Here is a 22,461-nt window from a genome sequence, read left to right on the forward strand (position 1 = left end):
AAAGATGCAACATTGAAAAAAAAATGAAAAAAATCTGACGCTGATCTCAAAATGCTATTTTCAACATCATAAGAATATATATTACTAAAAATACACATGTTATTAGAGATGTTGAATGACTTGTATAGTATTATAGTTTTGAAATGCAATGCAAGGGTAGTACAATTGAGAAAAATAAAGTACGAGCATTAGATCTAATCAATCGACATGGCTAAGCTGTGTGGCGCTGGGAGGTAATTGGTTCATCGTTTGAATATAGATCAAAAGATACTACAAAAACGATTCGTTTCATTAAATCCTATCTCGGAATAATGTACCCTTATTTACCGAATAGGATCGCGCGGTACGTAATTGTATCCAAGATTATATAGATTTAAGATATCACTTTCTGTACGATCTATTTCGCGCAAGCCGTGTGATTTTGTGTTAGTACAGATTGGCTATAACTGTATTCTCGTGATTGGCACTACGCAAGGAACTACGTCTGGTCGTTAATAGAACAGCCTCGCTCTAATCGTGCTGTTATTAATTGATCAATTGTTTACTCAGATAACCGAACTCGATACATAATAACGTAACGATCGTTTCAATCTGCATGTAATATTCCATTGTCCCTGTTACATATTAAAGATAGCTTGCAATTATAGGTCGTCTAGTGTTGGACAATACTTATAAATGTAGTTGCAAATATGGGTAAGTATGAATCCTACATATTAATATGTACATTTTAGCTGACTCTCTCTCTCTCTCTCTCTCTCCCTATCTCTTTTTTTCTTTTTTTCTTTTTTTTCTCTTTACACTCTTTAATACTCATATACCGTATTACTATTATATTCTACATGCTTCGTGTTTCGATAAAAAATTGAAGAAGAAAAATTGATGACAATGAGGAAAAAAAAATTCTCCATCTCGTTTCAGTTACCGATAAATATTACAATATATAATATAATGTATAACTATGAGAATAAACCACACACACATCTGTATATACCTGTATGTTTAATACACGTATTATAAGCTAAACTCATTATGCATCACTGGATATATGTATATGCGTATAGATCTTCATATATATATATATATATATATATAAAAATAATTTCACTGCGAAGTGTACAATGTTTATCGGTGTACGGGTTATTAATCCCGCATACCATACAATGATATATTATGATATGCAATCACACAATCAAAAAACATGAGGTTTGAAAGAAAAAGGAAAAAAAAAATACAAGAAACAAAAATCAAAATCTAAACTGGACATTTCTTTAAAGCGACGCGTGACGAGATGTTCAACATTCTATATCACAAGCTCTTCCCTCTTAATCGGCGATCAAGATCTTGTCGAGCGGATTCGGACCCTTCCTCATCGGTCTTTCCGTATGCGTATTCGCCGGACTATCTGCTAAAATGAAATACCAATTGTTTATTCATTATACGTAGAATCCATTTTACTACCTAATCGAAGCTGTAATAGTAATAATACGAGGGGGGTTCTGGACACAGATTCCTACTACCGATACTTACCGACATCTTACCCGAACTCAACACTTCCACGCTATGACGTGACCGCGATCAATCTCTGAGCCTGGGTAAGATGTCCGTATGTGTCGGTAGTAGGAATCTGCGTCCAGAACCTCTCGTGTATTACTACTTTTGATTAAAACCGGACTAGGTCCCAGTACCTGGCATAACTCGTTGGGCGTTAAGACAGTTCAACCACTCCGTCATGCTGATTTTTCTGTCGTTATTCACGTCGCAGTACCTTGGTAGCTTCTTGCCACATCTTCGTAATTGCTTGTTGTTCGCCACCATTGTACGAAAGCTTTTCCACTCTTTTCTCTCCAATACCTATAAATTTACAGAATTCTCGTCCATAATTAAACACACGTCTTATTACACCAAACTCACCTTATTCTTGTTTCTGTCGAGCATAACGAAGTGCCAAGTCGCGACACGCTCTTCGTTCGACGTCTGCCACTTCAGAGTCGTCTCGTCCGACTCGGTGCTTGAAGCTTTCATTTTCTTCTGCATTAAGTCCATCAAATCTCGAAGAAATGCTTGCTTCTTCAATTCAGGGCATCCTAGTTTTTTAACGCACAAGATCAAATTGTTTTCATGAAAGGCGTTAAGACTTTCGAATTGAGACAATATGGCGCCGGGAACAGTAGTCAGCAAAAACTTTGTCCAATTTGTTAGGCTGATTCTTGTTGTTAGATTAGATCCGAAAATGGAATGAAAAACGTTCGACATGTTGGGTAATAATAAATCAGGGTGACATATCGACTACCTTTCATTGGCCTGTTCGGTTCCGGCACCGGATTGCAGTTCGGACTTGCATCTTTAACCGACGTGCCAGGAATCGGTTTACCCGTGTCTTGATATACGCACCAGCAGTAACCAGAGTAACATTGCACTTTACTGTATCGTCCGTCGGGCGTACACTGTGGAACGTAGAACTTCGATTCTGCGATTTGCTTCTGATCTTCCAGCACCGAATTTCTATCCGAGATGCAGTCGTTCGCTGCCAATCAAGAATTATAAAATCACTTGAAAGATACGCTGCATGATAGTAGAAAAACATTGATTCGTTATTTTTTTACTTTATCTTACCTTCCGTTTCCTCCGTGGGATCGACAGTTTCGTCACTAAATGTGGGTCGATTTGTCCCTGGATTGCCTATTAAAGCTGATGAACACGGAATGTTCTGGATTAGTAATTCCTTACATGAAAATCGAACAGAAATATGAAATCTTAGCAGCGTATTATACTCCTGCTGGACTAACTCAGTAGTAAATATTTTGCGAACATATCAACATACTTTATGCATGAGATACACTGTACTGTGTAAATAAAATTAACGATGAATACGATTGGTAGTATAGTCATTCGAGTTTTGCATCTCAAACGCTCATTGTACATACATACATGTGTGTTAGTTCTGTATGGGAATTGATGCAATTTAGTGTTAGAGTAATACACACGTCTAGCCGTCACCACCGAATGAAATTTCACAGGTACAACAAACACGTTCATACGTGTGTTGCAGATATTATAACGTACCGTGATGAAGCGTACATGCAATAAATTATGGTATTCAAGCATTAGGAGTATTACGTTATATGTATACATGTAACTCGTGAAGAAAACAGAGCTTAATAAATTTTAGTATACGTATACCTATGTGAACAATAACGAGATACCGTTCGTATATGCGGATGAAAAATTTCCATACTATTGTACAACAGGCGAAATGTGTCCAATACCTATGGGTGGTGACGCGTTGATTATTATAAAGCTTGGGACGAGGGTAGGGCGGAAATTTTGTCTCATAACGGTAGGTATTATAAATTACTCGTGGAAACTGTATTAACCCTAACAGTAATCTGAGGGCTTGGATGTTTAATGGGAAAAATATAATGAGGTGTACGTGACAACTTGTAACTGAACTCTGACTCATAACTGCATGTAGTATCCACCCCTTAACCAACGAAGTTTCAGGGTGTAACACGGCAGAGGGATGCGCAGTAGCAAACGATGATTTTCAAAATTATTTTTCAACTTACATTCTTTGCGTCATTTTGTACATGAAGCTACAGCAAAGGATTCGATAGATATTTGTATTATTAAATATACCTTGAATCTTTCCAACAACGAAAAGATCCGTGCGCCTGAGGCAGGCAGCCGGAGTTACAGCTGACGTTTAGGTTGAGCACCGTATCCCGCCATGGTCATCCTAAACGTCAAACATTATTTGTCAACATAACCTAAATATTAGGAAATGTGGAAAATGATGAAAAATTGAATTCGGACAACGAACTAAGGTAATAATGAGACAATTAGGAGTAGGACTGTGATTAAATATCAGTTATTCATCGTGATAATGGTGCGGCGAGATACGGGGTTCAACCCAGAGATGAGGTGTGACTCCGGTTGCCTGCCTCAGGCGCACATAACGTTTCGCCGTTGGAAAAACTCATGGTATATTAGTTCTTGTTGAAAATTCGTCGGTATATGATTACGCGTTTAGTATATTATAGAATCCTGGTTCACACAGTACATATAAGGTAGGTACACATTGTGCTGCGTCAGTTTTCAGGTTTACTACTTGGGTTTGGAGATTGGCATTAAAGGGGTAATAACAACGTCAATATTGTTACAGGGAATTGTGAATTTACCTTGATCAGTAGCGCGAGTCCTCTGGGCCTCAGGGACCTCAGCGCGCTCATCTGCGCCTGGGTTCAGCGACAAGAACAAACGTACTAAATGATAATAATGATGTCACTCAGCCGACTGGCTTACCTATATAATTGTGTATGTCATTCACATATTGCAATAATCAGCAGCATTTTAAATAGGGATACAGTTATTACAGCGTATTATAGTGCTCAAAATTAAATACATTATAGACAACAGCAGCAGCAGCAGCAGCAGCAACGACAACAACAATCATCTTTACATCTATATCTATAGGCTACTATAATGCATGCTCGACGCAGGCGTAGTCGAATTATTTCAACTTCTATCGGGTTTAGAGGGCATTCAAGCTATCAATAGGGGCATTAATGGGTCACGAAGTTTAAATATGCATGTAACAGCGTACGTCCAGATCGCCGATAAAAGCATATTGGATTTTAGCTAATTTTCTACACATGGTGATTTAGCTCCGAGGTATTTTAATCGTACATTAATTTTCTGAAAAAAGTATCCCTCGTACGACAAAAACTACCGTATCTCCACATCAGACGTATTATATACTGCAGACAGCACTAAAGTACTATAATTGTAAGTACAAACGTCAAAGTTAGACCTGTACACACTATAGGTGCGTGAGCGATATATACATATATACATACATATATATAATGCAAGTACATAGACAGGTATAAATAGTGCGACTGCATTGAGTAAGATTATACTATACTACGGCTGGCATTATGTGTACATACGTCCAGGCATGAAACTATCAATTCAACGCTCGCTAAATACCGACGCGACGGTGTAAAATTAAACGTACCTATCGTATGAAAAGTTAATACATGTAAGACCCAAAGTAAAGCACGAGCTGCAGCAGGACGTGGAAATCGAAGGAGAGAAGAGGCAATGCCCACGCTAAATTCTCAATCCTGAGGCTTTCTTCGAATCGTTCAATTCAATCGATCGAATCGATATTTCAGAAATTAATGTCATCTTCACAGCTGATTCAAAGTTTTCAATAAATTAATTAGTTTCCCTTTCACAGTCTGCAGTTGATGAACCAAAACCGATGCACTCTTCGAAGGAGATAACGCGCGTAACTGATTCGTCTGGTACGTTAGATGATTCAAGAATACCTCGAGGGTGACAAGAGGCTTAAACGAGAGGCCTATATTATAGCGGACATCGTTCAGCCCGACGTTTGGTCGTCGTTTTATATATATTAAAAAAAGGACTCGAAGACACGTCAAATATGACGATTATAATTGAACATACCGCATCCGGAGTAGGTATAAGAGAGAAATTAACGATAGAACCAATCATATGAGAAGACGATCGTAGAAAATAGTGAAATTTTCAACGAATGATTTTTTCCCCGTCGGTAGCACGTGAGAGTGAAGAGTATGTCGTGAACAAAATGGTACGTACGTGGTAATTTAACGGTGATTTCATAAGGACATGACATTAGCGTCCACAAATAGTGTTTTATTACCAGCGTAGGTGCAGTGACAAAGAATAGTTTAGAGAGAAGGATCGCGATGAGGTTACTGCGGTTTCAATGTTGCGCTCTTGCCATCCCAGCTCGAAGAGCTGAATGTGCAGCCAGCACGACTGTTACTGTCACACGGACGTGACACAGGCGAGGTCAATTGGTTCAAATACTTCGTCGTAGTCCGTCCGAACCGCGCCGTGTGGGCAAACTTCCGGCAAGATTCACTAACGCCAAGTTAAACCGCACTAAGACGACATCCTGTACAAGCGCTCAGTCGTTGCAATGCAGGCTCATCATACTATAATTCGCGTGATAAATATAGGAATAATTTATGTTCGCGAACGCAACGACCCGGCGTATTGTTGAAAATCTACGTCAACGGAAGATTTCGAAGTGTGATCAATCCCAACTTTGACGTGGTAATCATTTTCGGAAAAATTTATTGGGCAAGAAGCGAAACGGAAAAAAGGAAACCGCAGGCGATGGAGGGATTAAGAGGGCACGTTATTCAAGCATATATATGTACATATTAATGAGTTGAAGGTGAAAAATTATTCGTTGTATTTAAGGGTGCAAAGTGCAAGAGGAAGATTGCATTGGCACCATTACCACTACTATACGACAATCGATGAATATAAGGATATGCTCTACAGAGAATTTGGAACAGATGAATACAGGAGAGCATGCGTCAAACTTACTTGTAAAGTCGAGAGCCAAGCAGGCGCTCCATTCCTGCCGAGAGAGCTTCACGTCCCCGTTCAAATCGCAAGTCCTTGCAAAGGTCCTGGCACATTTTTTCGGTCGAACCGCTTTCCTCGCGAGCCGTCGCAATTCCCGATACTCGTCCCGGTCCAAAAAACCGTCGGCGTTCTTATCGAGCGTCATAAACTTCCAGGACAATACTCGCTCCACGTTTTTATCACCTGCAAGTCCGACAAGTCCATTAATTACGATCTTTTACCACCCTTTTACGCGCATCTTAATATTACCGCCGGTTGAACTCACCCTCCGCCGATATGTTCGTCCTCCTATACTCGATTTTGAAATTGTCGATTAGGTTATTGTTGAACTTGACTTTCTCCGATCTGTCGCAGGTGTTCCGATGCCTGTTGTTGAACTGCCTGTGCGTCTTCGAGGCGGCCGGAGAGCGTCGACTCTGCGCCGAACGGGTCGACGCCGATCCGGCCCTCGGACAGCGGGGACGATCGTACTTCACGGAGGTGTCTGGAATCGGCCGACCTTGGGCGGTGACGCACCAGCAATAGCCGGTTTCTCCGTGACACTGGACCGGGGAATAGGTTCCGTCGGGACGGCACTGCGGCCGAGCCCCGGGCCGCGTTGAAATCCGCGCTGCGAAGCAGGGCTGCGTCTCTGATGAAAGAATCAAGATGGCCGCCATTTAAATCACGCTTCCGATTAAGTTTCGGCTGTAAGATCGACGCAAGAGCTTGCCGTCTATCCATTGCTATATCACGTCGAAGAGAGCGATGGCAAGAATAGTTTCGTCGTCGTTTCGCCTTCGGAAAAGCCACAGAAACTTGGTATTCAAGCTGCGAAATTGGATCTACCAAATACCAACCTGGACTGCAGGGTCCTGAGTGTTTGATGAGCAGAGATGCGCCCTCGCACTGTTTCGAGATGAATTTACACTGATCTGGATAAGTCACACCGTCACTACCGCATACCGCGACACCGGCTCGCTCGCTCATCGTGCATTCAGTCACTTTTCGCTTGCAATCCTCCTGCAATTCAGGATTACGTAATATGTATTTTTTTTCAAGATTTATAGATTTCACACACCCCCGGATAAAAAATGGTCTTTTAATTGGCTGCTGACAAGTACGGGCGAATGCAGAACTGAAAATCGATAGTTGTAATCACGGTTAAAACTTACAGGAGGAAAAGATTAGTTTCAAAAAATAAAAACCTAAAATCACGCAGCAACTGTCTTGTCAAATTATTACATGTTTGAACGACGCTGATATAGGTATCGCATAGACGTAAGGGAGAGTGTGGCGAAATGGAACCTTTAAGGGAAGAATAAAGTTAGACCAACTTCGACCGCGTAATTTTTTTGTTTTTGGCCCAAAAATACATTTCAATCGTTATCGAAATTCTCTATAAATCCCATTGGATTGTACCTGTAGGGGATCAATTTTTCCAGATCTATGTCTTTTTAACGAGTTAAAAATTGTATTTAAAAATCTCGATTACCTGCGAGACGGTTATCTTCAACGCGAGTTAACGAACAAACCATGCTACACACTAATAACCAAGTAAGTACCTATACCAGTGCGTATTATATACTGGTCCCTGTATCCCCGCAACGAAGTAAATGCAGCTGACCGCAAGAATGAAAGATCAGGTGTTGCTTTTATATCATTTGCGCTTCGGTCATAGCATTGGATAATCTGCGTTGGCAGTTACCGCGCGCTCGAATTGGGGTATAATATACTGTAATAAAAGAAGGAGATGAAAATGAAATGTAAACGTGTGTTTTTTCTTCGATTTTTCTTATTAATTACCAACATGTCTGTGTGACGTAACACCTACGGAGAACCAGAAATTCCGATAAAGCATTAACATGGAACCTTAAACGAGAACTTCACATACCCATGATGTCAACAGTATCGAGATGTAACGGTAGCCACACAGGCATGCGTTTCAGTGCCGAATCGCGCTGCTCGCGCGGCGAAAAAAAACTTTCGAGTGTATATAATATACAAGAGGAGAAGAGGAGGGGGTCGGGAAGGTCTCTCTTTGCATGCCAAGCATAGCGGCATACCGATCGTGAACCTGCGGCATACCCGGCCGGTTGATATACTCGTTTTCGGTGCAAAAAGAAAAAAGAAGAGAAAAAAAGTTACGAAATTGAGCCAGGCTCAGCTGGGAGTAAATTAGAAATTAGGCAGAGATTAAGGACCTGTGGAACTAGTGGCGCCAACGGATCACGCGTCTCGCAGTTCGTTATGTACGAAATCGTACCGTAATGAATATTAGCTCGACAGTACTTACAGTTCTTACGCTGCAGTAAATCACGTGAGAAAAACAGTCAGATACCGTTGTATTTGTTGTTGAGTAGAATTTCTCTCTAAATTGCAATGCAGATGCGGACGCACATTATTGCACACCAGCCCCCCCACCGACCGTATCTAGTCATCGCTCTATATGCCCTCGGCGCCACGTCGAAGTATGCGAAATATTCTCCCCAGCTTCCAGTGGTCAGGTAGTTATTAAATGGGCGTGGTAAATATCGCGAAAACCGATTTGATTCACGGCTTATGCGAAAATAAACCATATCTTTTGGCGTATGTTTGATAGATACAGGGATTTTTTATAGTGTAGCCTCACGTTGATGCGACAAACACTAACAACTGTTAATGCAGATGTAAGTAGCTAGTACGGTATAGAAATTATTACAGAAACTTTCACAATTCCAAATTGAATCAGCATTTGAGTTCGCTGTGAAAACAGACATCTATTATACCGTATAATTTGCACTATGCGACTTCATCCTACTGTTACCACCGGACTGCTCCATTGTTATATAGGAAAAGAGATTAATAACCACTGCGATAAATAATGCGAATGAGTGTCTGATAAAATAACGAAGCGCGAACCGCGAGATTCTCACACGTAGATCATGTGTAATTGTTTATTGTGTATTATATCGGGGTGATTAATTTCGATACAAAGTGCCGGTCGTCGTTGAGCGTCTCCGAGACGTAATTAAGTGTAGATATTGGAAAGAGGTGCGGTGCTTCGCGAATGCTAGCATGTTTAATCGATTAGTCAAATATACGGTTAAAAAAAAATGAGAATTCGACGAGCGGCGAGATTTAGGATTAATAAACTTGGCGAAATTGTCTAAACATCGCGTAAACCAAATTGATGGAGACTTAAAGGCTGTTTTTCCTGGAAGCTTGGCTCGATCGAGCGGCGTAATGATTTTGAGAACTCCTCTCAAGAGAAGCTTCAGAGAAAATAAACATTTTATCGGTTTTTATCGAGCGAGGATTAAACTCGTATGCCGGACGAGACTCCGCCGCGGGGTTCCTGCATTGTGTATACACGAACACCGATTCAAAGAAAAGAACAGATCTCGAACATGCGGTTCAAGTATTTATGTATATTTACGACTGGATCATACTGTGTATTTCCGAGGGGAAATCTCGATTCTGGTCTTTCTCAATGCGGGATATAACCCGGCTTAGCTTCTTTTACCAGAGCTGCGAGCTCTGCAGTCTCGTTACATTTTCGAAGATAACGAAGAGCTCGAGTTCATCGGTATTCCGCATTTCGGATCGTCCGTTATGCTGCCGAAATGGCCAGAGATCTAGCAGACGGTGGGAATCGAATCCTGCTTTCATTTCAAATTTCACATTTGTCTTCTACCCGTATCAAGAGGATCAAGATGTGCGTTTTACTCTCGAGCAATCGCGTCAACGTCCTTGCATAATCCCCGATATGTAATTATAGCTCAGACTCGGCGGATTACAGATCTCTCGGCCGACGAATGTGAGATTCAACGCATCGATTTCACACTGTTGCTGCAGCTCGCGAGGTCCAAGCCGAGTAAAAATATCAGGAGCCCGGACACCTGATTGAGAGATAAGAGGGAGGATATATTATACGAGGATGAGAAAGGTGGACGCGTATCGTGTAATCTACGCTTGCGTAGAAACACCTCGAGAGAAGACCGTGAATTCTAAGCAATTTCTCATGACAGAAATATGAGGATCATTATACTGCGACGATGAATTCCCTGCAATCGATCTGATTGTGAGAGGTCGTTATCGTTTTTATTACACGTAATAAATGTACATACAGACGACCACGCATGCACGCCTGACACTTTCCATTTGAAATATTAAAATTAATAGATATTCCCAACTAAAACTGGTAGAGCAATATTCTTCTTGCCGTCGTGTTGTCGAGCGTGAAACGGCCCACAATAACTACCGAGTTCCGGAAAGGATTGTACCGTCGAAACAGAATCCCAAGCGTGTCAACGGCGGCCATATTGATACACGCACTTGCGTCGAGGTGGCTACGCTCGAGTCCGAATTACCAGGTCGTTATATTACGTAAACTTTGGACTAATCGCAAGTCTAATGAAGTAGTGGACAGACAGGGCTCGTGAAAAAAGCATTAAAATTATTGTGAGGTTAAAAATAATGGGTGGTACAATTAGCTACCGATTATAACGGAGGATAAAGAGATTCTTTGTTAACACTCCGTGTCCTTCCTCGCATAGCTGCCCCTTGGCACAGCGATGTGGTTAGATTAGACAGAGCAACAATCGAGCATAACGCGCGTGCTTCACAGTGCAATGCATTGGTCTATCTGATCGGTTGGTCGTCTAGTCGCATACCGCATCTCCGACACGCGGGTGTCTTCGAGACTTCACGTCTGACAAGCTCCGCGTAAGGACGGAATGCGTAACAACTACGGGTGTCCGCGATGCGAATGCAAATTATTTATATTTACGTACCGGTAAATACGCGCCCGGCGAACTGATCGCGATCGCTTGGCGCCACCGTCGATCGCAATGCGGTAGCACCATATAATTGTACCGATTAACGAGATCTCCAGAACACACATATACCTACGCGAAACCTGGAGAAGGTGGGAAAATATTCAGGGGTCGCTGACAATTATCGTCATATTTTTAATTTATTTTTATCTGCACACCTTACGGACTCCTATTTCGGTAAGAGAAGCTGTTATACAAATTTCTCCGAGACGATTGATCTTTCGGATAAAAGACGAGGACAGCCAACTGCGGAATTGTTAGGCGCAGTATGCTGTCGATTGATGAACGATTAATTGGACCACGATACGAAAAAAATAAACTAATACATATGTATAAGTCCGTAAAGTGTATACACAAAAATAAATAAAAAATATTACAACGATTGGTAAGTCGACCTCTTAATATTTTCCCACCTCCTCACGGTTTTACGACAATTTTTTCTCAGTATTTGTCACAAATCTCTCGAGTGGCTTCTTAAAAAAAAAAAGGTAAAAAATGTGGTACTCTACCATATAAGTATGCTTGTCAGCCATTGGCCAAATGCAGCTGATTGTATATTGTATTTCCATTCCGCGCTTGTCTGAGGTTACAGAATCCCCGTTTCAATTATGATTCCGAATTCAAGTTCGATCAGTTTTTATTCCTCTTCCACAGATTACTCGTCTCTCTTACAAATTGATATGTATTTGTTAAAATGAAAAGCGGATGCTTAGGATATACATAGTTATACGTGCATACACGATACAAAAATCGTATAGGCATACGAGAGATCGTTTTTGATAGTGTATTAACGCGAAGCGATTTGGTGGCGCCTACCGCGAGAACACGACGCGACGGTTACCAGACGACGAGATATATTAATAATAATAATGACGATTGTAATTGTAGGAATATTAATAATAATAATAATAATGAGAACAACAATAATAATATTACAAGCCCAACTCCCGAGTCACAGTGGCCTCTTTGTGTGAGGTTTCGAATGTATTGGTATACGATATATGTTATACATACGGTGTTGTACAAGTAGTTAGACACTCTCATCTTCCAACCCGAGATCATCGCGCATGTGTGCATATGACCACACAGATGTACGGTAATTTCGTGTATTCGCATACGTATGACGTCGAATAACCGATAGAAACACCAGGGGCCCGTGTGACGTATAACGTCGGTAATTCATTTATACGTACAACAACTGCGCTCTGTCGTACAACAAGACGCAGTCGTGGGTTAAAATCTTTCATCAATAAACGAAGAAGTCAAGATGAGAAACCGTTTCGCCAGGCGCGAGGTGGATTTTATGATCTCAGTTTTCCTCGTGAGCTGAAAGCTTGTTGTAGTCAAGTTTCTTCATTCGTACGAACCCCGTATCCTACTTCGATTGTCGAGAAATGAATCGAGCTCGCAAAGTACGCACGACGGTAGACGGTATAAAGCACCCACTGTCGTACCCCGTATGTCACGGTATTAGGCACACGTGAGATGCATTATTCAGCAGAGTGGATAGACACCTACGTACAGGTACTATATCGCAAGAGACGCACGAGTACCTGCGTATGTAACGTCGGTATTGTACGCTCAAGTGCGTATTGTAATACCTGCGTACATAATACGTAACGTCGAAATTATGTGGATTATATCCCGTACACGCCCCGTGTACGAGTGATTTAACCACGCATACACGCGTAACGCGGTAAATCGGATGCGCGTCTGTGTATTTTGTACGCTGTCCCGACTCCCGAAACAGGTTCCTCTAGACGGGCGCATTCTTGGATCTCGGAGGCGGCGACGATATCGCGCGTTCCTCGCGTCCTTCCTCCGGGCGACGGGTTCCGACCTCCTCGGGGCAAATTTTTCAGTCTCTTCACCCTCGGGCCTCGGTTAAACGAGTCTTTCTTTCCTACGCTGCGCTTTACACGGGACGGACAATTTCGAACGTCTACTCGGAGCGTGTCGCGTCTGATATCCTGCGGATGGGTGCATGCGAGTAACGATCGGTTGTAACAGGGAGGAAAGTCGATGGAAGACTAGGGTGGAGAAATGGATAATTGCGCGAGTAATGAGCCCGATATAATTACTCGGCCGTAAACTGCAACTCTTAATACCGTTGCCAGGTACTTTGCGCGAGTCTCTTTTACCGATTACCTTGATTCAATATTCACAAGCGAGTTTACGAATTACCGTACAATCGATTGTCGATACAGTTACGTGGTGTAACATAATTACTGTAGACGAGCGGGGTCCGTTACTTCAATTGCCTATTATTCAAACTGCGAGGAATATTTCAAATCGATCGAGGCTGCAATACGCGGCAATTATTGGGTTAAACGGAGCCTCGGGCAGCCTCGCAAACTCAACGCGGTGTTTCTTACAGGTATAACTGACAGATAAAGAGGTTGAAAAGAAAATTACGTAACGCGGCTGTGCGTCTATTTGGCCCATCGTTCGATTCGTACCCTGGTAATATATTACGATGGGTATACAAGCCCCGTCGTTTCTAAACGTAAAGGTGTGCTAATGACGCGCTGATTATAGCAGCACAGAGGATATACCTATATATGCATATGTATTAATGGGATCTACGTATAACATGCGTAGCTGTAACCACATTATGCACACATACTCCCATACTGTAGACATAGTTATACATACATATGTTTCGTATAATTATTACACCGATTACAATGTGTTTGTATACCTATGCGTATAATTTTTCTCACAGTTCAAATATATCACGGTCGACTTTAGACGAGGAGTCGCGTCGACCCTACAACAGGCATTGCAGAACCGAAAGAATGATAATGAGAGAATGTGAAAAAAGTTCGCGTGACGCATATGATCTTAAATTGGATGAAAAGTGGTAGATTAGTTGAGAATATGTTGTTCTTTTACCGATAAAAATAGGTAAACGAGAACAGCAATTTTACCGTACGAATAAAAATTTGATTTGGAATTCATTTACCGTTCTGAAACTGTCTCTGTACATGTATACGAAATTACATACCCAGCTCCCAGTTGCAATCGATCCAATTTTCCGTTTGCCAAGCTCAATTAGGTATTATAAGTATTCCCCCAACGACGTGCGTACAACAGCTGTTTCATACATGTTTAGCTCACCTGTCCGCAGGGCGCGACCTCCACCCATAAATTTATACACATATTTCCGATTACAGAGGTATTTGATCTTTCTAACGGTACACAAGGTACGATACGATCCGTCTTGGGTCAACTTTCACGTACGCGTAGCCGAGCTAAGCTTGACGGGCCGGCACGTGCCTAAATTTAAAAAATCTTACTCCCCGGACATTCGGTCACAGTGCACTCTGTCCGTATCGCACTTATTTCAAGGCACTTGAAAAAACTTGATCTCGCGCCGCAGGGAAAACAATCAGAACAAATCGATCAGAGCTCGCAAGGACGTGATTATAGGTTTTAAACGTGACGTTCCGCAGGTGCAACTCCGGCTTTGCTTCGACACACGCTCACCTCACCACCTTCCAAACAACTTTTTACCTTACTCATTTGTGTGCGTTTTTACACCGGACCCTCGATCCGTTTCATTGTCAGTATGCGCAAGTGCAAAGATTATTTCCAACGCCTTGCGGTCTTTCAATAGCTGATTCTGCAACACCGCACGGTTCGGAATTCCTATTTTCATCTGCTGAAAAAATCTTTTTTGTGGGATATATTTTTTGCGAGCGGTGAGTTTCACATTTTTTTTTTTGTTAGTTGAATAGCTGGCGGGACTCCCCGTGGATCAAAGTTTCATTATACACGTACTTCTAATTGACACACCGCAACCTTGCAGTGTAAAGGGGGTGGAGTGCAAAGGCAGCCCCTTATTCTTTACAACCATATATATATATATATATATATATATATATATATATATATATATATATACCTTGGTGTATCGATTATAAATTTGTGGGTGTTTCACGGAGGTGGGCAAAGGAGGCAGATAGGCGGGCGGGCAGACAGGCAGGTAGGTAGGCAAACAGGCAGGCTGCAGGCATGTAGGTAGGTGGGATATGTAGAATATATGTGCATCGGCTGAAAGGCAGGCAGAGAAACGTGTATTCAAGCGTTTTAACTGACTAATTTGAGAGTTCTCACTTGAGGGGAAAAATCAGAAATGAAAGTAGCCGCTGACGAGGCTCACGTCCCTCCTCCAGCCTTTTATCCACGTGTTCGAAACCGGCCGTATCGATGCCGCCACCCTTGAAACGCTACGCGTTGCACGATATGATTCATTCCGCATGCTGGTTTTCTCGTTTTTATACAATTGTGCAATTTCTGTAATTAATATGATTGCCTCGAACAGGTTGAGGGGTTGCGAGCTGACGGTGCAGAAAATATTAACAAAGTTGGACAAGTTTTTTTCGAATGCGAAACGAGGATCGCGCGCTAGAGCCAACGAACGAGTTATACCTTGTACGTTCTCTCTTTATCTACGAAGTTTGATTGCCTTGAGTATCTTTCTAGCTACTGTCGTTTGTCTATTTGCTGCCAGATTTACAGATAGGACAGAATAAATTTACTCAAGATTCCAGCGAGATGACCTTCTCCGCGGTGTTAAAAAATAATATATTCCTTCTCGTCAACTTTGGGTAAATAAGAAAACTGCCGCGATCAATGTAAACGCGAAACTGAACAACATTGTTATTGACTGCGGAGAATATCGAATGCCGGTATGTGTACAAGTATATACATATACATATACATATACATATGTATTTACGTATACACTCAGTTTACTTCACCTTGCGAAGTATGACCAATGAATAAATAATTAAAACCAGCTCTACACGAATAGTTTTACGAATAAGGTACTGCCCTTCGGTAATTATTGCAAGTTGTAAGAAATAAATTCTTCGGTGAGCAATGTCCAGTTCTGTTCGAGTTCGCTCGAATAAAGTTGTAAGCGAGTTAAGCGAGAGGCGAGACAGTTTCATAGAAAATCGGCGTATCAAACGGGATGAGTCAGGTTTTCGGAATCATCGGTATTTCCGCTTGTATAAAAGCACTTCCTGCAACTGGATAGAGTGGAACGACTTTCCCGGTGATAATCAATCACTGCCCATCATGATTGAAGCAACGCCGTAATTGATTCGTAATTACCCGCTTAGTAGCTCTACGTACATGCATGTATCGAGCAATTACTTCGAGCACAGATCGCGGTAGACCATTGGCCCATAACTCATGGGACGGGGGGCATCAATTATACGGAATTTAATACCTTTTTATTGAACCATATCAAGCTCGCTGCGGACGAGCTATCGTTCCGTTTGCTCGCTCCACTCGTGACTTTGAGACTCGGATGCGGGGACAAAAATGACTTGGCGAATTGAGGCATTTCAATTGCTTACGATGTGCTCGCGAAGTTGATCGAGTTTTTTTTTCTTTTTCTTTTTTTTTTTGTTTGTTTCTCTACCGTCGGATGCCTCTGAAATCTAAATTTATTTGCGCCTGATTATTGTACTTATTATATTCATACATTTTCCACCGTTGCACCTACAGTTATGAGAAACGATTGGAATTTTAATCATCGATATTGATATGTGTGTCGATTTGACGAATTGATTTACGATTAGGTATTCGATATGCCGTAAACGAAAGCTTGTACAGAAGAAGCATCGAAGATACATTTGAGAAGTATGAAACTTCGCGAACGATTTTAACAGACTTTACAGTTGATTCGCGCGTGTAGAAGTTTCCTTGATGCGTATACATGTGTGAGGGCAGATTCGCGAATAAGTGTGAGATAAAATTGCGCCGAAGTCAACCGGTTAGTCCGCAAAGAGATTACAGTTGTATAAAAAAATAGTACGATAAAGATATTAATACAGCTGCTATGCAAAATTGTGTGAATAATTTCAAGTTGGAACGAGAACGAACAACGAATGCAGCAGCAATACCAGCAGCACCTGGTGTTCTCCCGTACCTTAGCGGTGGGAATAGCTACGGATGCGTTGACGAGAAGAAGTAGATTGAAGAAGGGCAGGACGCACGCGGAAGGTCGTCTTCGAGGGATCATCGTGACCCGGTGGGGTGTTAACCGCCTCCTTCCGCCCTCCTCACTCCCCTCGGGCTCCGCCGCCTCCGGTATTATCCCGGATCTCTTGATAGTTGACGATTCTTCTGCCGGTTGACAAGAAAGGCGATTCTCCTCCTCTTCCTCTTCTCCCTGGGGCTTTCACTTACGGGAACACTGATTTTACCTCGCTCCTATTATCGTTCCAATTTCATTCGTTCTCAACCTCAAAGCTCATCTATTCGCAAACAGTGGATACAGATAATTCCGATCAAGTGTTGTGATTCAACTCTCTACTGCACAAGTGATACCGATGCACCGCGAATCGACGCAGATGGCATCGCGCATCTTCGGCTAACGCCGTGGCTTTGACCTCTGGCTTGTGCACCCCTGCGGAACAAGGTGCCTGTCACCTCGAGAGCTTGGCAAATTTACGCTAATCGACTGGGGCAGCACGAGACCTGATGGATCGGCAACGGTTTGGCGATCGCGCGGCGTGTCCATTCGACGCAACCGCTAGGAAGCAACTGGCTTCGATTCTACTGCTGCTTGTGCCGCTGCCGCTGCTTCTGATGATGATGATGGTGGTGGTGGTGGTGGTGGTGATGGTGATGGTGATGGTGGTGGTGGTGGCGAGTCTTGCAAGCCACTTGCCAGCCACTTGGTAGCCACTTGCTGGTAGCGCGGTACGTCGAGACGGCCGGAGACAGGCCCGGTTAGGCTTGCTCTTGCTCTTCTCCTGCATGCGGTCTTCTTTCACCCCTTGCGCCCCGCTTCTCGTCGACGCGATCCTCCCCCGCGATCCCGCATACTTCTGCCTATCGCCTATACAGATCGAAGAGACGAATAGGACCGAGAGGAAGCCTCCGAAACCGCGGTCACTCATCGATAAATATTTACGATTTCAGCTCGGACGATCGACCAGATTGTGCGGACAAAGTCTGGCAGGATTCCTTGTTTCATAGCTCTGCTTTTGTTTATTCGCACGCTTGCTGCAGGCAAATGAAAATTATGAGGGCTCGTAATGTTTTAGCGAATGAAATAAGAAATTTGTTGCCATTTTTTTTTTTTTCTTTTTTACGTCGTTCTTGGTTTCTTCTTTGTGTTACCGCTACACTTGCGCTATATTTCTATGTGTTGTATATACCCACCGATAGTTCATATCTCACGTTCCGAGTAGAAGGCTGTAATAAAAAGAAGACGATAAGCCAGAGAGAAGTATTGCAACTTGCCATCTGTCCTGATAAATGTTGTTGTACTCGACGTATATAATGCAAAGAAACGAAAAGAAGATATCGAGGGTCTAAAATTCTGTCAAAGTATATGTATAAAAAAAAACTATAGTTTTCTGACACTTGACACTGCGCGCTCTCGGATCTTCCCCTCCACTTGCTCTGTAAAATTCTATTTACATACTCATATCACGTTTACGACATACGTGCGCGGCCCGCGAAAAACACAGAGATACGAATGTAATTTATTTCGCTTGAGGCAGGATTTTGTATCATACCTACTTAATTAAAACGAACGTGGCACCGGGGAATCGGCAAGAAAAAATGCGTCCGTCCCTAATCCTGGACGATTTACGAACTGCTTTGAAACTGGTTCCAGTGTGCCACGGTTCCAAGGTCTCTGGAATGTAGCTATTCGCACGAAATCGATCAGGAGAATCAAACGGAGAGCGAGCTTTCGCCGGTCTTTCGGGCCTCTTATGTGTTGTTAAGAGTTAGCCTCTCAAGTCCAAGAGACCTTCTTCCTGCTTCGTCCTTTCTGAAAACAAGATATACATGTACATTATATATGTAATATGTGTAATTATATTTATATGTTACAATTATATTTATAATTATATTAATGTCGATTCTAGATCGTGCATCTAATTTTCGTATACTTATATATTTTTGTCGTAAAAGTATTCCAGCGTTCAGCGCTGCATGGTTTCGGTGTATTATGGTCGGGCGTGATGGAGCGATTGGTGCAGGGTGATATTGTATGCCCGAGGACCAGGTGCAACGGTGCTGGAAGGTGATCCCGTCCCAGCTGCGTCCCTGATCTGGGCGTCGACAAACTGAACAAACTTAAAGTTAACAGGCTCGAGTCTTCTATAGCCGCTCCACCGGCCTCTGGCACACCTGTTCGCTCAGGTATGCGGGGGTCTCGCCGGGCCCTAAGGCCCCCGCACTCTCGATCTCCCGCTGCTGCACTCGCCGGTGGAAGTCACCCGGTGTTCAAGTATCTTTCTCACAATTCAAACGGGCCCGATGTCCGCGGCTGAAAAATAAATCGCTCTGCTCTCCCAAACTGTTGCAGAACGAACGTTGTATCACGGCAAACTTTAAATACGTACCATCCGCCAACGTAATCTTGAAATTAAACGCATGGATTCTCCGGCTTTAATCCGAAAAGGAAGGCATGTTTCGCAGACCTCGAATCACCGCCAACGTTCGGATTTACCCGTTACTGCCCATGAAAAGTATGATGCTCGCAAATCGAGAGACCGTTCTTGTCGGAGTTTGAAACGCTGGACCCTTCGTCGGTTTCGGCAGTCGGCGCAACCTGAACACTCGATCTCGGGGATCGCCCTCGTTCAGGCGAGTCGGGAGAACCAGGGTGAAATCAGGGGAGACCAGGCTTATACCGAACAGGTCTACCGTCGCGCGAGAATCGAAGAGAGAACCAGACAATGGGACGCCGTCCGTCCAGCCCGCGTTGATGCGCTTGACTCTCTCTACCGCCGTGCAGCTCTGATCCGCTCGAAACGCATTCGTCGGCTATGTTATACCTACCTCGAGTGAAAACGAAAACGGAGAGAGGGATGGCAGGTCGTATCGTGTGCGTTTCACCCTAAAGGTGTGATGTGGACTTTAATTCGAACGCTTCTAATGCCCACTCGGATATTGTATACTTCGTTGCGAACGCGGAAGTAGTCGGAGATATTATTAGATTTATTTTGTCCATATATTCTTCGTTGCCACGTGCTTGTTTATTCCCAACTTTGACGCTTGACGCCGGCATATACATGTAAATGTATATTATATTGTATTCCTATGTATACCCGTTGTGTGAAATTATTCGTCGTCAAATTAATAATTTTATCGCCGAATGGCGAACTGGCAGAAGTCCCTGAATGCGAAGATAAGCTTAAATTAATTTTTAAGTATGTTACACAAGCATATAAATCAGCGACCGGCGGTTTCATAACGAGCGGAATTACCCATTCCATATATGTTCGTAGTATCGTCCGATTATCGCGTTTCAATTCTAGCGAAACAAATGCTCTTGCCTCCACCCGACTTCGGTAGGTAACTATTATACCTATGTATACATGTAAGTTAAAAAGACGCAGATGTGAGAACTTCATTTATTTCTCCACTTCAGGTTAACAATGCAGGTCGGCCAGATACGAGGAAGCCATTTACACGGCTTCGCGAGGAATAACGTAAAATTTTACTGCATTTATCATTTATACTTCAACGTTTCCTATTCTTTGCAAGCATACATCGTGTAACGAACATGTAAATACTTATCTTATTAAATATTTTACATTAATTATACAATACTACATTAAATCCCTGAGTTTCCTGATGCGTTCGACATTCCATTAAGCGTGGTTGGTAATTCACCCGCATGTACGGCAATGGCGAAGTGGTTATTTAAAATTCGAAGTTATGAGAAAAGTTGCAATAAACAGAAACATACGAACTTAGCGATGAAACGACGTAAATTTCTCAGAAGCGTTCGAGTGAAATATATTACACGCTCGTTGCTAACCGTTCAAAATAGATTCTAGGCCATCAATTTTTCAGTGAAATTGAGTACTCGGAAGTACCGGTACGTTAAAGAAATTTTTTACGCGAGTTTCAGAGGAAACTGTTGAACGATTCACTAGATATGTCGACTGAAATTCACTTACATTGACTATGATCGTACCACTCGATTCATTTTGGTGGAATGCTTAAGTGTGATGTAAAAAAAAAAGAAATGAAATCTGTAGCTGTAATCTAAAACCGTCTTTATTAATTCAGAGTCCCGCTCTTCAATGCTCGTCAACATATCTTAAAACTTGTTTGAGAACAACAGTCCGGTCTTCCAAGCTGCGAAATTTGAACAACCGGTCACCGTTCGTGCAAAACGCTTTTTGTAAAGTTATAATCGGGTCGGCGAGGTTATTGTCGATAGAAAATTTCCAGACGTTATCGAAATAGACGAAATGTACTTTGCCGACTGTTTCTGGTCGGAGAGAGGCGCAGACGTGAACTTTTTTCCCCAGAATACGGGAACACGCGTTCATCGCGTCGATAATAAAGGAACACGTTTTGGCGAGAAGCAAATCGTAGTCACCCCGCCAAGTCGTAGGCTCGGCGTAATTATCTAGCTTGTCGATAAGCAGCGCTGACGGTAGGGAAGCGAAAGTGTCCAACTCGACCAAAAGTTCCATCAAGCTCTTATGATCCGGCAGGTACCTGAAAACAGTTAAGCTCGTTATATACAGTCGAATTCCTCGTTTTTATTTCAGTGTGAACTTACATGAATTTGATTAATTGGAATGTATCTACACATGGTTTAGGGCCATCGTGATATTTTGGCGGCAGAGACTCGATCGGATTCTGAGTTACGTAAATAACGCGGCTTCCTTGTTTCGCCCAATGTGCAGCCCCCTGTGTTAAGAACATTTGGATTGATCTTATCGTTTTTTGAGTTGATCGATAAAATGATAACTGGGATATTAGTACCTCAAACATAAAGGTTTCCGTCAATTCTGGTGGACCGCAAATCAGGGTTCTTCTCACACGTTCTATATTCGAAAACATAACCTATAACCTGTCCTCGCCAGTTAACGTATCAAGTTGTAGAATTTATCTATTTACGGATTTTACGTCTGAATTTCTTTCTCAACCTCAGGTACCGTAACAATTAAAGATAAAAACATGTTTGTGTTACACAAATGTACCAGCAACGAGCCTAAGGATCCCCAATTACTTTCAAACAGAACACGTTGCGCATGGACTAGCATAGTGCGTTCCGCGATCAGTGAACGCAGACCAATGACGCATGGCCATCGGTAACGAAATGAAAGCAGATTTGTGTACGTTTAGTTGCAGCTTTGCGGGCGCGCTGCTGTCTTCTCTGCTCTACGTAACTGTTGTAACCTAACGTCAAGAACTTTCTGCCGAACCAGTATAAACGTTGATTGAAGAG

The 22,461-nt window shown here is 42.5% G+C and overlaps 2 protein-coding genes and 1 long non-coding RNA gene across 8 annotated transcripts; all 3 read right to left on the minus strand.

Moving 5' to 3' along the window:
- Window positions 1–54: 54 nt before the first annotated feature.
- LOC124175350 (SPARC-related modular calcium-binding protein 2) lies at window positions 55–17,798 on the minus strand. 5 transcript variants are annotated; one of them, XM_046555519.1, is made up of 10 exons: window positions 17,173–17,798; window positions 7,269–7,431; window positions 6,695–7,060; window positions 6,388–6,612; window positions 4,179–4,235; window positions 2,614–2,688; window positions 2,291–2,524; window positions 1,912–2,084; window positions 1,686–1,851; window positions 55–1,405 (listed from the first exon to the last, which is right to left on the minus strand). In XM_046555519.1, exons 1-10 carry the CDS (start codon window positions 17,263–17,265, stop codon window positions 1,323–1,325), a joined length of 1,635 nt encoding a protein of 544 aa, XP_046411475.1. In that variant the 5' UTR covers window positions 17,266–17,798; the 3' UTR covers window positions 55–1,322. The 5 variants fall into 5 exon arrangements, with proteins under 5 accessions (XP_046411475.1, XP_046411474.1, XP_046411473.1 ...); XM_046555518.1 differs by having other exon boundaries at window positions 55–1,402; window positions 4,179–4,262; XM_046555517.1 differs by having other exon boundaries at window positions 4,179–4,262.
- A 220-nt stretch (window positions 17,799–18,018) lies between these two features.
- On the minus strand, window positions 18,019–20,372 carry LOC124175386. 2 transcript variants are annotated; one of them, XR_006869150.1, is made up of 3 exons: window positions 19,610–20,372; window positions 18,777–19,533; window positions 18,019–18,446 (listed from the first exon to the last, which is right to left on the minus strand). It is a non-coding gene; the product is annotated as an uncharacterized LOC124175386 (long non-coding RNA). The 2 variants fall into 2 exon arrangements; XR_006869151.1 differs by having other exon boundaries at window positions 18,773–19,533.
- A 237-nt stretch (window positions 20,373–20,609) lies between these two features.
- LOC124175381 lies at window positions 20,610–22,274 on the minus strand. Its single transcript, XM_046555587.1, has 3 exons — window positions 21,996–22,274; window positions 21,790–21,920; window positions 20,610–21,725 (listed from the first exon to the last, which is right to left on the minus strand). The coding sequence occupies exons 1-3, from the start codon at window positions 22,071–22,073 to the stop codon at window positions 21,299–21,301; spliced, it is 636 nt and encodes a 211-aa protein (XP_046411543.1). The 5' UTR covers window positions 22,074–22,274; the 3' UTR covers window positions 20,610–21,298.
- Between the last annotated feature and the right edge of the window lie 187 nt (window positions 22,275–22,461).

Source organism: Neodiprion fabricii, chromosome 2 (genome assembly GCF_021155785.1).
Source record: "Neodiprion fabricii isolate iyNeoFabr1 chromosome 2, iyNeoFabr1.1, whole genome shotgun sequence".
In the NCBI taxonomy this organism is placed as follows: domain Eukaryota; kingdom Metazoa; phylum Arthropoda; class Insecta; order Hymenoptera; family Diprionidae; genus Neodiprion; species Neodiprion fabricii.

Coding starts and splice junctions, on each gene's coding strand:
- LOC124175350 (XM_046555517.1), bottom strand. CDS start 17,265: ATGATCCCTCGAAGACGACCTTCCGCGTGCGTCCTGCCCTTCTTCAAT. Junction 7,061..7,268: donor CTCAGGACCCTGCAGTCCAG/GTTGGTATTTGG, acceptor TTCTTTCATCAG/AGACGCAGCCCTGCTTCGCA. Junction 6,613..6,694: donor GACGAACATATCGGCGGAGG/GTGAGTTCAACC, acceptor TCGGACTTGCAG/GTGATAAAAACGTGGAGCGA.
- LOC124175381 (XM_046555587.1), bottom strand. CDS start 22,073: ATGTTTTCGAATATAGAACGTGTGAGAAGAACCCTGATTTGCGGTCCA. Junction 21,921..21,995: donor CGGAAACCTTTATGTTTGAG/GTACTAATATCC, acceptor TTCTTAACACAG/GGGGCTGCACATTGGGCGAA. Junction 21,726..21,789: donor TTCCAATTAATCAAATTCAT/GTAAGTTCACAC, acceptor AACTGTTTTCAG/GTACCTGCCGGATCATAAGA.